Source organism: Sarcophilus harrisii, chromosome 1 (genome assembly GCF_902635505.1).
Source record: "Sarcophilus harrisii chromosome 1, mSarHar1.11, whole genome shotgun sequence".
NCBI classification, from domain to species: domain Eukaryota; kingdom Metazoa; phylum Chordata; class Mammalia; order Dasyuromorphia; family Dasyuridae; genus Sarcophilus; species Sarcophilus harrisii.
Window position 1 is genome coordinate 72,113,046 of NC_045426.1, and position 15,137 is coordinate 72,128,182.

The 15,137-nt window shown below is 33.5% G+C and overlaps 1 protein-coding gene across 1 annotated transcript in view; it reads right to left on the reverse strand.

The window, feature by feature from the left end:
• The window catches only part of SPATA48 (spermatogenesis associated 48), an 86,861-nt gene that overhangs the window by 37,757 nt on the left and 33,967 nt on the right, over positions 1 to 15,137 (reverse strand). Inside the window, exons 4-6 of the mRNA XM_031957221.1 lie at positions 10,172 to 10,310; positions 7,454 to 7,521; positions 412 to 453 (exon numbers count right to left, since the gene is read on the reverse strand). Coding sequence (XP_031813081.1) covers positions 412 to 453; positions 7,454 to 7,521; positions 10,172 to 10,310 — 249 coding nt within the window. The remainder of the gene's footprint in view (positions 1 to 411; positions 454 to 7,453; positions 7,522 to 10,171; positions 10,311 to 15,137) is intronic.

Sequence of the window (15,137 nt, forward strand, 5' to 3'; positions counted from 1 at the left end):
AATAGAAAAATTCTAACAATAGGTGCTGAATTGCTATTTTGTAAATGAAAATGAACTCTGAGAAAAACTTTGGGGTATACTATATTTCTTCCTTTAGTCAAAGTGGATCATGGTTAACCCATTTGAAAGAAAGTGTTGATTAGAATGATCAAAAGAGTTTTTTCCCAGCTCAGAAATTCCATAATGCTATACTCTAGCTAATAATATGACAGTGAATTATCTGGACTTGGGAATAGTCAATTAATTGGCATAATAAAGTACTTACTATGGGGCAAGCATTATGGTAAATCACCTAAAGAAGTTCAACTTATTTTATCAATGACTTACAAACAAGGCAAAAAGACCCTGATTCTAGCTACCATTTTGACACAAATTATACATCTTCAATTCACAATACAAAAATTTACTTACGTATAAAGAGGAATATATTGAGTTCGACGACTTGAGCTTACACTAGGAAATAAAGAGAAAGCATTGGTAATCAATTTAGAGATAAGAATTTAATAACTATTTGGGCCCACAGTGAAACTAGCATTTCTAACCAGCCTGCCCCACCTTTCCCTGGCCCTTGGAATAATAGGTCTGAGAGACTCTGCTTTAATTAATGCAGGGAATGTTTTACTACTATCCAAACCAATTCCTACAAATTCTCTAAGGATCTTTATTTTAGCCTATCCTGCTCCCCAGAACACATCATAAAAGAACTCAATTTCAGGAATCCTGCCCATCAATGAACAGCACATTATAGGAGAGCTTCAATGGTACATCTTATATGTCCAGAAAACCCTTTTACAAGTTGTCTGAATTTACCACCACTGCTGCTTCTATTGATGTAAGCTTTTGAACTCTTGCTGAAGGTGATTCATTCCCCACTGATCCACTGTGATTTTTCCTGTATGCTTTATTTTTTTCCATTTCTGGTTTTAACTTTCAATATAAGACCCTGATCCATGTTCTCCATATTCCATCATCTGCCCTAGTGTTGTTTCCATCTACTCACTCTGAATGCTTTGTTTAATCAAACTTTTGCCCCGCCTCACTTTATTATAACCTACTTCATTCTATCGATATACTGTCTACATACTTCACACAGAGTATATGGAAGGAAGTAAGGAAGAACACCTAAAAAGTCTAATTGGGCTAGTGTCTGAAAGATTTTAAAAGCCAAACAGAAAATTTTATATTTTATCCCAGGAAGATCATTTGGCAGCTGAATGGAAGATCAGCAGGAATGGCAAGAGACATAATAGGCAGAACGACCAGTAGATTATTCCAATTATCTAGGAATGAGGTAATAAGAGCATGCACCAGAGTGGTGGCAATGTCAGAAGGAAAAGGGGAATATATAAGAGATGTTATGAAAGGATGAGATTTGGCAGTTGCTGCTTGGAAATGACTAAAATATTATATTCTATGATCTATCTGATATCTCTTAATTTTATCATGATTTTTACTAATTAATTAAATTAATCAATTTTTTTAAACTGTGAAATTGAAGTCTAACTGAATCTTTACAACTTCTATCTAAGGGAGCAGTCAGGAGAAAGGAAGGGGGAAAGAGTTAATAATATAGACAGGAAAAATAATAAGGATGGATGGAATGTCCGACACTTGTCATTGTGCCTGCAGGATAGATTCTCTTCACCCACATCAAATTCCTGTTGCAAAATCAAGTCCCACTGGTTCTAATGGATGACAGTAGGATATGTGTCATATTACTTAGTATTTGGTTTTGGTATGATTATTTTCTTCCCTATTTCTTGCTTTCCTTCCTTCCTCCCCTCTCCATTCCTTCTCCCTTCCCTCCCTCCCTCCCTTCTTCTCTTCCTTTCCTCCTCTTTAATTCCCTTTGTCTCCCTCTCCCTCCCTCCTGCTTTCTTCCTTTCTCTCTCTTTCTTTCCTTCCTTCCTTCCTTCTTTCCTTCCTTCCTTCCTTCTTTCCTTCCTTCCTTCTTTCCTTCCTTCCTTCCATCCTTCCTTCCTTCCATCCTTCCTTCCTTCCATCCTTCCGTCCTTCTTTCCTTCCTTCCTTCCTTCCTTCTTTCCTTTTTTTCCTTCCTTCCTTTCTTCCTTCCTTCCTTCTTTCCTTTTTCCTTCCTTCCTTCCTTCCTTCCTTCCTTCCTTCCTTCCTTCCTTCCTTCCTTCCTTCCTTCCTTCCTTCCTTCCTTCCTTCCTCCATCCCTCCATTTCTCTCTTCCTTCCTTCCTTCCTTCCTTTCTTTTCTTTCTCTTCAAATTTTGGCTCTAGTACCTATAAGCTATGTGACCTTGAGCAGTCCCTTAACCCTTTGGGATTCTCTTTTTTAATATGTAAAATAAAGGGGTTTGGATGAAAGGGAATTCTAAATTTGCTTCAGTCTTTAACTCTCTGATCTCTCTGATCCTATTCCTGAAGACCTGAACTGTATGTATTATAGATTATTAAAATTAACACTGTATAACTTATTGTCAACATTATTACTTTGTTGTAAAGTTAAGAGTTGACATTATGCTTTTCTGGGTTCATTATGATTATGGTTTTAGCTAACATAATATGATGACTATGTATATTTGAAACAATGGCATCTAAGAATGAAGTTGATTCCTCAAATGGGATATTGTTTTAGGGGATACCACAGATCATGGGAAAAGAAATATTGAAAATATCATATTGAAAATGAATGTTAGGTGTTGATGGAGTTGTGAATTGAGCCAACCATTCTGAAGAGCAATTTGGAACTCTGCCCAAAGAACTATAAAACTGTGCATATCTCTTTTTCCAGTAATACTACTACTAGGCTTGTATCCTAAAATGATCATAAAACAAAGGAAAATAAGTCATGAGTATAAAATATTTATAGTGGCTCTTTTAGTGACAGCAAAGAATTTGAAATTGAAGGACTGTCTATCAATTGAGGAGTGACTGAACAAATTGTGGTATATGAATGTAATGGAATGGTGTAAGAAATGATGAACAGGAAAGATTTCAGAAAAACCTAAAAAAGACTTACATGAACAGATGTTGAGTGAAGTGAGCAGAATCAGAAGAACATTATACACAGTAACAGCAACATTTGATGATCAACTATGATAGACTTAACTCTACCCAGCAATGCAATGATCCAAGACAATTCCAAGAAACTTAGGATGGAAAATGTTGATTACATCCAGAGAAAGAATCATGGGAATCATGGGGTCTAATTAAAGCATACTATTTTCACTTTTTTTTCTTTTCTTTTTACTCATGGTTTTCCCCTTTTGTTCTGAGTCTTCTTCACAACATGACTAATGTAGAAATATTTCTAACATGATTGCACATGTATAATTCATATCAGATTGCTTGGTTTCTGGGAAGAGAGGAAAAAATGAAGGAGGAAGGCAGAAAAAATTGGAACTCAAAATCTTACAAAGATGAATGTTGAAAACTATCTTTACATGTAATTGGAGAAAAATACTATTAAGTTAAAAAAATGAAAATGAATGCTGGGCAATTATAAACACCAAGAGCCACATTTAACCTCAAATAAGAGATATGAACTGGTAGTTCCCTCCATCTTTGAAGAGGTAGAGGACTATGCTTAGGAAACATTGTCAGACTTTTTAATATACTGGTCAATTTTGCTGTATTATTTCTTTTTGTTAACTTGGTTATAAGGGATGGTTAAGTAGGGGAAAATGGGGATACAAGGAAAATTAAATGATAGAAAGTGAAATATATTAATAATTATTATTTTAGATTTTTAAAAAAGAATCTTATGTGTTTAAAAAATATAGGCACCTCACATGATATTGTAGATAAAAAGGCAGCATATGAAATACTTTTTCCAAAGTATAAAAAAGGAAAAAAAATCATTGCTTAGTTTTTGTAAATTATTTGACCCAATGGCCTATTACATATAAGTTCATGTAAGTCTCTCTAGACCTCTCCAAAATCATCCTACTGGTCATTTCTTACAGAACAATAATATTTCATTATATTCATATTCCATAATTTACTCAGCCATTCTCCGATTGATGGGCATTCATTCAGTTTCCAGTTTCTTACCACTACAAGGGCTGCCACAAACATTTTTGCATATGTGGATCCCTTTCCTTCCTTTAAGATCTCTTTGGGATATAAGCCCAATAGAAACACTGCTCAAAAAGACCCTTTTTTTTTTTTAAAGAAAATAAAAAAGGATGAAGAGAGAAAAAAACAACAACCTTAAAACTATTGAACAACAGATTTTGAAGTTTTCTTATTCAATTCCTAACTTTTCTTTTATTGGATGATTTAGTCCATCTACATACAAAGTTATAAAAGTAAGGTTTATATTTTTATCCTTGTTTCTAATCTGGCTGTTACTGTTTAAGTTATTTTTGTGTAATCTATTTTAAGGAGTACTATTTGCATAGATTCTTTTCTCTTTATCCAAATAGTCAAAGGATATGAATAGGCAGTTTTCAGAAAAAAATCAAAGCTACCAAGAGTCAGATGAAAAAATGTTCCAAATCAATATTTCTTTGAGAAATGCAAATCAAAACAACTCTGAATTACTACCCCACACCCATCAAACTGGCCAATGTAATTGAAAGGAAAACAATAAATGCTGGAGGGGAGTCGAAACTATAAGGACACTATTATACTACTGGTGAAATCCTGAACTGGTCTAGCCATTCTGGAGAACATTCAAGAACCCTGTCCGAAAGATATACTCTTTATGCATATTTTTTAATCCACCAAGTCACCACTAGGTCTGTATCCCAGAGAGATCCAAGAAGAAGAAAAAAGACCCACATATACAAAAATATTTATAGCATCTCTTTTTGTAGTGGCAAAGAACCAAAAATTCAGGGGATATTCATCAAATGTATAATGGTTGAACAAATTGTGGTACATAATTGTAATGGAATATCATTGTACCACAAGAAATGATGAGCAGGATGGTCTCTGAAAAATTTGGTAAGATACCACAAGAAATGATGAGCAGGATGGTCTCTGAAAAATTTGGTAAGATATATGCAAATTGATTTAAAAAAAGTGAAGTAAGCAGAACCAACAGACCACTACACATAGAAACAGCAATAGTATAATGATGGTCAACCATGAAAGACCAAACTACTCTGATCAACACAGTGACACAAGATAATTCCAAAGTACTCATGATGAAAAACTCTTTTTATGAAAAACACTATCTCCAGAGAGTTAACAGTGCAAATTGAAGAACATTGTTTTTCATTTTCATTATTTGTTTCCTTCCTCCTCCCCTAACCCCATGGTTAATACAGAAATGTTTTGAGTGAATTCATGGGTATAAGGAGTATCATTTTGTTTGCCTTTTCAATGGGTAAGGGAGGGAGAGAACTTAGACTTGAAATAAGAATAATAAGAAAAGGATATTATAAAAAATAGATAGATAGATAGATATTCTTCCATTCTCCCTACCCCTTCTGTTTGAGATTTTTGGATTTGTTTAGATGACATTTTCCCTATATTATTGATAGTCAATCTGTTAATTTATCTGTGTGTGCTCAACTTTTTAAACAAAATTTTCTTCTGGGATCTTTAGCAGCTTCAGTCTTTCTTTTATTCCCCTGTCATTCAGTTTCTGATTCTTTTTCTTTTTACAGCAGATCTACTGAAAGTTGCAACTCAAAGGTGTCGCTGCCTCTTCCTGAACCTAATGGGAAGTTCATTTTGCATTAGCCTCAACCCCTATACTTTCAGTGGATTTCAGTAAGTGCAGAGCTGGTTTCTGCTGGATTTTAGTCCACCCAGGTATAACATTCCACCCACTGGCATTCTGATCCAGTTCTCTCTATTCTTTAGTTCAATGATTAAGATGTCCCAGTCTAACCAAACTTTTGATTTCCTATACCTCCACCTCCTCTGCGTCCATTAATTATCACTTTTTCACAATGCTATATTTCCACAGGATGTCTAATTTGGATATAGGTCTCACTGCTACTTGGAAAAAGTCAATTTCATTCCTGTAGGAAGATGCACTAGTAGGAACCTGGTGTTCCTCTCAGGCAGATGAGACACTGGTGATTACTCCTAGTGCTTGATTCAAAATTCCTAGTCGGTGGGTAAAGAATACACTGAATGGAATTAAAAAAACATACTTACATAACTATGATTACTTTGGACAACTTATAATGAATGTGGAACAAAATAGGTTTCCTAAGGTTGTATGTGAACTTGCCATACAATATCAGCTATAATTAAGTATCATGGTATATGGTCACTCAGGTATGCTCTACTTTGTGAAATATATTAATTACTACAATATAATTAATTATAGCTTATAAAGTGTTTAACAACTTAAAATATCCCTTGATATTTATGATCTAGCTTATATTTTATCAAGGCATTGAATTCTAATAGACTATGTAGTATTCTTCATTAAAAAATATGGCCCCAGTAAATACCAGAAGAAATATTAACTCATATTTATAAAGTTTAAGCTTTACAAATGATTTTCTAATAGCAATCCTTTGAGGGTCAGAAAGTGAGAAGCATTATTAACTCTATTTCACAGATCACTTAGTTGTGTATAATTAATAAATGTTTATTAAGTACTTTCTGCATGCTAAGTGCTGGGGATACAAAGCAGAAGGAAAAAAAATCCTTTTCCTCAATGAACATAAACTCTAATAGAGTAGAGAACATAAAATAAATATGAGTAATCAAGATATAGAATAAAGGGAATGTATCTTATTTCTCAGGATCATATAACTTTAAGTTTAAAACCAAAATGGAATTTTGAAGCCTTGCCAATGAATTTACTCCTGAAAAATAACTTTCTAGGACACTGTTGTCAAACTCAAATAGAAATAGGGCCATACATAAAATATACATAAACATGAAGATCCCTGTGGACTGCCTATTGACTTAGAATTTTAATATTGCATATTGTAATATTATGTTCTATTCCATTTTTACTTATTTTGTTAAATAACTATATCAATTACATTTTAATCTGATTGGACTAAACTGGGAAGTGTTGAAGGTACAGTGAGGCCATGTGTTTGACAACTTTCCTCTAGTACAGAGGCTTTGATTTGATTTTTTAGAAGGGGATAAGAGATCAGTTCTGATCTATCCACATTTTCTTACATGCTCTTCCTTGTGACTTTGAATTTACTTATAGAATGGCTGATTGAGATAAGGAGGATAGATAATAGTGAGAACAGAATTATTTCATGTATAAAGTTCACTGACCTATGTTAGGATCAATTTCTAATTTACCAAAAAATGTTTTTTTAAAGAAAAGGGAATGGACTTGATTATTGCTCCAACTAAAATGCATAGTGAACAGTCAAAAAATGCTAAAAATAGTTCTTGGAGATTACAACTAGAATTCTGTCTACCAACTGATTGGTCTTCCAACTCTGAATGAATAGAAAAAAGTAAAACTATTACTATTAATTATTACTATCCATCAATAAAAAGTATTGTCAAATCTAGCAATAAGTACAAAAAGGTAAACTTACAAATTAATTGGTCTTTTTGATGATATGAAGGATCTTGTTTGAAATCTGTCCCAGAGGTTTCCAACAAACTAAAACAATTTTCAGAATGAATGTGAGGGAAAGTTGTTGATAAATCATTTACATTTTCCAGTTTTTGACATATATTTAAGCAACACAGTTTGACAGTAAGAGTTCATGGCAAACAACAGAAATAGTGGAGTTTTCAATTTTATCAAAGTCCATGATGCAAGTGAAAAGTTCTCAAAAGTGTTTCTAATAGTGATATTAAACATGAAAATGTTTGAGTTGATTTTGTTAGTTCAGCTTTTTTTTTTTTTTACTGTCTCATCTATTTATTCCTAAAAGTGATTAAGGTAAGACATATTGTGGACCTGATGCAATTATAACTAGAATCAGATTTTTTGTTTGTTTTTTAAACCATCAGAAACAAATATTCTGAAAAAAAGGTGGAAAGAGGGCAAAAACTGAACCAATTTTGCTCAAGATGCAGGCTCACATGTATCCATCAGTTAATTCCCTAATACAATGCCTTTTTTTTTTAATAGCCTTTTATTTACAGGATATATACATGGGTAACTTTACAGCATTAATAATTGCCAAACCTCTTGTTCCAATTTTTCACCTCTTACCCCCCCCCACCCCCTCCCCTAAATGGCAGGATGACCAGTAGATGTTAAATATATTAAAATATAACTTAGATACACAATAAGTATACATGACCAAAACATTATTTTGCTGTACAAAAAGAATCAGACTCTGAATTATTGTACAATTAGCTTGTGAAGGAAATCAAAAATGCATGTGTGCATAAATATAGGGATTGGGAATTCAATGTAATGGTTTTTAGTCATCTCCCAGAGTTCTTTTTCTGGGTATAGCTAGTTCAGTTCATTACTGCTCCATTAGAAATGATTTGGTTGATCTCGTTGCTGAGGATGGCCTGATCCATCAGAACTGGTCATCATCTAGTATTGTTGTTGAAGTATATAATGATCTCCTGGTCCTGCTCATTTCACTCAGCATCAGTTCGTGTAAGTCTCTCCAGGCCTTTCTGAAATCATCCTGTTGGTCATTTCTTACAGAACAGTAATGTTCCATAATTTTCATATACCACAATTTATTCAGCCATTCTCCAACTGATGGACATCCATTCAGTTTCCAGTTTCTAGCCGCTACAAAAAGGGCTGCCACAAACATTCGTGCACATACAGGTCCCTTTCCCTTCTTTATAATCTCTTTGGGATATAATCCCAGTAGTAACACTGCTGGATCAAAGGGTATGCACAGTTTGATAACTTTTTGAGCATAGTTCCAAACTACTCTCCAAAATGGTTGGATTCGTTCACAACTCCACCAACAATGAATCAATGTCCCAGTTTTCCCACATCCCCTCCAACAATCATCATTATTTTTTCCTGTCATCTTAGCCAATCTGACAGGTGTGTAGTGGTATCTTAGAGTTGTCAATACAATGCCTTTTTACAAATAAGTTAAACAATGCAAGGATAGAAAAAAGTCTATTTTTTCTCTGCTTCCAAGAAGTCCTCTGCTTCCAAAGCAAAATTTGTGAATAGTGTTAATTGGATTTTATATATATGACATCACAACAAAAATTATACTATTATAAAATAATTTAGAACCCATTTATTTCAATTCATAAAATTTTCATAAAACAAAATAATTTGGACAGTGCCTTTTTTTTTTGGTGGGGGGGGTGGCGGGTTGGTACAGATTTTAAAGAATGCTTGTTTGTGTCAAGCAGACTGGAATAGAGATTCTTTAAATTAAGATGAGTCCCTGCTCAGGGTGATAACAATATTAGATCTGCAACAAGCAATTGTAAAATTAAAGGATAGATTTTTTTGAATCTACTCTGAGACTTCCTTAAGAATTCAGTCTGTTCCCATGACAGTGCTGTGTTATTAGAGTATTATTAGAGTATATGAAATCAATTACATTTGATAAATGTTTATTAAGTTCCTTCTATGTGTGGGCATTATGCCAGGTGTTAGATATATAAAAATGAAGTGGTTTGGGCCTTCAATGAGCTTACATTCTGTTGGGGAGAAGGGAGGGATCAGAGCTGGTTCTCTCTAGTTATTAACTTAAGCAGCAACACAAAAACCCTGGTGAAGCTATTGCTTCGTTTAAGGTCCTAAGCAATTCTCTAGATCTAAGCCATGCTAAAGAGTTGCCATCTGCATTCCTAGAGGGGTTTTCTCCAATAGCAACAAAATCAATCCTGTGACAAAAAAAGGAAATGACCAAAATACCAACTTGACATGAAATTTTATTGAAGAGTTAGCAAACCCATGCAGGTCATTCACTTGAGTACTGTAAAATGCCATTTAACACCAGTTTTGAGACCCATTTTTTATTCTAGAACTCTTCTTGAACTTGTCTTTTAATCACAGGAACTCAGTGAGATCATTATAGTTTGATTTAGAAACAAATACTTTTATACACTTAAAAAAGTTAAAAACTGAATTAAAAAAATCTAAATGCTTTTAGCATGGAATTCTAGAACTGGATCAGTGCTTACAAAAAGTATGAGCTTCACATCTTTTAATGCTACAAATCATCTAATTCATTTACTATTTCTTTGATCAGGGTGAACGTGGAAATAAATGGATGAGCAATTGTTATGCCCTGGACACACTTACTTGCACTGCATTTAAATAACAAGAGCTAGTTACTTGCTGAGAAAAATTCACTGACCTGACTTGTCGATATCTCTGATTCATATCTTTTCAGTATAGAACAGTGTGAAATAGGGTCAGCACTCTTTTCAAATGTCGTTAGTGGTGGGGTAAGCTTTGGTGGGTACAGCCGATCCAGAGGAACTGATTCAAATGCTCTACATCATTGACAAAATAAGGATAATTTTTGACTCAAGAGTTGACAATTGGACTCAGCACATGTAATACAATTGGAAATAACAAAGCCCAACTATTTGAGGTTTAGCAAAATCACTTTTCTTTGCTTCTCTAGGTTCCCTCCAAACCTACTTCCCATGGGTAGAGAAGATCATAACATTTCCTGATATGTAATAAGAGGATAACAACCTCTTAGATCATTAAGTATGGCTTTCTAAGAGGCAATACTCAGCAAAACAAATAATGGGGATGTAGGATAAGGGGAAGAGAGATCTATTATTAGATGAAAAATGTTAGCAGTTTTATTTTCCTTTATTGTCCTCTCCCACTCTTAATCCACCCTTCTTAAAGGTGATTTTTTTTTCTCTTCAAAGTGATTTTTTCTGAAGTGTGGATTTGATTGTGTCTTCTTTCCTGCTTAATGAACTCTAGTGATTTCCTATTACCTTAAGGATAAAATATTCTGTTTAGTATAAAGTTATTTATAATTTGCTTCCTTCTGTCTTTATAAAATTATATCCTGGCTACAAACACCTGACCATTCAACTGAACTGTTTTCCATTCTTCCAATACTACACATTCCCTCTAATGCTTATTGGCTGTCCTCCATGCTTGGAAAGTTCTGCCCCCTCACCTCTGCCTCTTTGTTTCTTTCCCTTTCTTTAAGACTCAGTTCAAATTGCACCTCCATAGGAGGCTCCATAGGAGCACTAAATGCTAGTGCTTCCTTCTCAGATTGCCATCTATTCTGTATATTTCCAATAATTACAATTGCATGAAATTATTAGATAAATACAGAATATAGAGTCTCTCCCCATATGCATACACACATACATATACACACATATATGCATATACATATATGGAAGTTAACTGCCCCATTAAATGAGATTCTTGGATTCAGGGATTAGTTTTAACTCTTTGTATTCCCAGCATTTAGCAACATGCCTGGCTCATGGTAAGCACGTAATAAAATGCTTTTTGCCTGACCAATCTAATTACTCCTCTACTCGAGTATTTTACCACTAGTCCTGTTTGGACTCTTTACCCTGGGGGATAGATCCTGAATACTTATGATTACAAAAAAGTAACCCAAGGACACATAATATTAACAACATACTCTTTCATCCCGTCTCCTATTATTTGGACAGAACAATTCTATTAAAACTTTCATTTTACAGATGAGAAAGACGTTTTAGAGAGAAGAATGACTACAAAGAATGGCAGTATTTCAGAGGAAATGTAACACATATATAAAAAGAATCCCAATTAGGAGAATGGTATATATTATGCTGGATGTGAAGTCAGAAAGACCTGAGTTCAAATCTAATCTCAGATATTTACTAATTGTGTGACTCTGGACAAATCACTTACCCTCTGTCTGCCTCAGTTTCTTCAACTGTAAAGTGGGAATAATAATAGAGCCCACTTTCCAAGTTTTTAATAATAAAAAATGAGATAATATTTATAAAGTGTTTGATATAGTACTTAATATACAGTAAGAGATTAATAAGTGTTTTTCCTCTCCTCCACAAATGGTTATCTATTAAAAACTTCAGTGAGGAAGAATGTTCTTTCTCCAATTATAGTCTCATCTGAAAACCAATTAAATGACAGGAAACTTTTTAGGACATTAAACCTAAATTTATCTCTCTGAAAATTCCACCTGTTGCTTTTAATTTTACCAGCATGATCAGTATCCAGCAGTTAGTAAATGGAAAAGTTCAGGCTAAAAACAGGTCTCCCAGATGCCATTCTGAATTTCTCTTTCCATTTTATCCCACTGCCTCTTGAAAAGATCAATCATTTTTTAAAAGGCAGTTTATGTGGATGAGATTCCACATTGAGAGAAGTGGAAATTACTCTTGGGAGTTGTTATTATGTCTTTTCCATTCAGAGAAATGTGTCTGCCACAAAGCTAAGTGAAATCATGACAATTTGGTCATTAAGGAAGACTATAATTCAAGATTATATAGTTATTGGAAAGTACTAGCCTGGTTAATACTCATAAGGTCTTTTAACTTTTAGTGAGTAAAGTTTCCTATTTTTTATGATTTAATATTATTACTATTAATATATTATAATTTTGTTAATAGTATTATGATTTGATATTATTTTATTCCTTCCCAATTATACATGTAAAAATAATTTTTAAGATTTTAAAGAAATTGAGTTTCTATGCCCAAAGGCTATAAAATTCTGTAAACTTTGACCCATCAATGCCACTATTGGGTCTGTATTTAAAAGAGGTCATAAAAAGGGGAAAAGACCAATATTTACAGAAATGTTTGAAGCAGCTCTTTTTTTGTGGTGGCAAGGAATTAGAAAATGAGTGAATGCCCATCAGTTGTAGAATAGATGAATAAGTTATGATATATGAATATAATGGAATACTATCATGCTGTAAGAAATGATAAGGAGATAGATTTCAGATATGTCTGGAAAGATGTGAATTGATGCTGAGTGAAATGAGCAAACCCAAAATAACATCGTACACAGTAACAGCAAGATTGTGTGATGATTAACTTTTACAGATTTAGCTCTTAGACAATGCAGCAATCCAAGAAAATTCCAATACACTTGGGATGGAAAATGCCATCAACAGCCAGAGAAAGAACTATGGACACTTAATGTGGATCAAAATATCCTATTTTCACCTTTCTTTTTTTGCTTGTTTTTTCTTTCTCATGGTTTTTCCTTTTGTTTTGATTTTTCTTTCATAACATGAGCAATATGAGAATATGTTTAAAATGATTGTACATCATGGCAACAACAAGATTATACAATGATCATTTCTGATGGACATGGCTCTCTTGAACAGTAAAATGATTCAAATCAGTTCCAATGATCTTGTGATGAAGAGACCTTTTTACACCCAGAGAAGGGACTGTGGGAACTGAATGTGGTTCACAACATAGCATTTTCACATTTTTTGTTGTTGTTTGCTTGCATTTTATTTTCTTTCTCATTTTTTCTGGTTTGATTTGATTTTTCTTGTGCAGCAAGATAACTGTAAAAATATGTATGCATATATTGGATTTAACATATATTTCTATCATGTTTAATCTATATTAGACTACTTGCCTTCTAGGGGAGGGAGTAAAGGAAGGGAAGGAAAAATTGGAACACAAAGTTTTGCAAGGATTAATGTCAAAGAATTATCCATGCATATATTTAGAAAAATAAAAAAAACTTTAATAAAAAATTGTATATGCGTAACTTTTTCAAAGTATGGTTCGATTTTCATTCTGACTCTATCAGTTTTTTCTCTGGAGGTAAGATAGCATTTTTCATCATCAGTCCTTCAGAATTGTTTTGGATCATTGTATGGCCAAGAATAGTTGTCATTCACAGTGGATCATTGTTGTTGAGTACAATGTTCTCCTGGTTTTATTTATTTCATTTTGCATGAGTTCATGTAGGTCTTCCCAGGTTTTTTCTGAGAGCATCCTGTGTATTATTTCTTATAGCACAATACTGTTCCATCACAATCATATTCAAAAACTTATTCAGCCACTTCCCAAATGATGGATATTACTTCAAATTTTCAATTCTTTGTCATCATCAAAAGAGTTGTTATAAATATTTTTGTACATATAGGTCCTTTTCATTTTTGTTTTTTATCTTTTTGGGATAAAAACCTAGTAGTGGTATTTCTGAGTGAAAGGGTAACCATTTGGGCATAGTTCCAAATTGCACTCCACAATGGTTAAATCAGTTCACAACTCCTCCAACAATTCTTTAGGGTCTCTCACATCTCCTCCTACAAGGATCATTTTCTTTTCTGTCATATTAATCAATTTGATAGATGTTGTTTTAATTTGCATTTCTTTTATAAATACTGATTCAGAGCCTTTTTATATATGCTTATAGATAGCTTTGATTATTTTGTCTGAAAACTGCTCTTATCCTTTGACCATTTAACAATTGAGGAATGGCTCTTATTTTTATAAATTTGACTCAGTTTCCCCCTATATTTGAAAAATGAGGTCTTTGTCAGAGAAACTTGCTGTAAATTTTTTTTTTCAGTTTTGATTACTGTATAGTCTCCATTTTATTTTTTTTCTTCTGTTTATGTGACTTTTTTCTCCTTTTATCTGGCCCAACTCAAAAGTATTTTGCTTCTGTCTTTTACCTAGCCCGATCTAAATGCTCTTCTATCACACTCCTCCTTTTAAAATCTCTTTCCCCTCCTACTTTCCTCTAGGATAGGATAGATGTCTATACCCAACTGAGTATGCACCTTATTTCCTCTTTGAGCCAATTCTGATGAGAGTAAAGTTTACTCACTCCCCTTTCCTACCTCCTCCATTTTCCCCTCCACTGCAAAAGCTCTTTTGCAACTCTTTTATATCAGATAATTTACCTTATTCTACTTGTCTCTTTCCACTTCTCCCAATGCATTCTTCTCTCTTAACCCTTAATTTTATTTTTTTTAAAATCATGTCATCATATTTAATTCACACCCCTACTCTCTGTCTATATATAATCCTTCTCACTGCACACTAATTTTAAGAAAGTTTTTAGGAATCACAAATATCATTTTACCCATGTAGGAATGTAAACCCTTATATTTTCTCTTTCTTATTTACTTTTTGTTTCCCTTGATTTTATATTTGAAAGTCAAAATTTCTATTTTGCTCTGGTGTTTTCATCAGGAAAGTTTGGAAGTTTTCTACTTCACTGAAGGTTCCTCCTCTCTTTCCCTCTCACCCATCCCTGCCTGTCACTCTGGTAGAAGGATTATACCAGTTTTTCTGGGTAGATAATTTTTGGTCATAATCTTAACTCTTCTGGAATATCATATT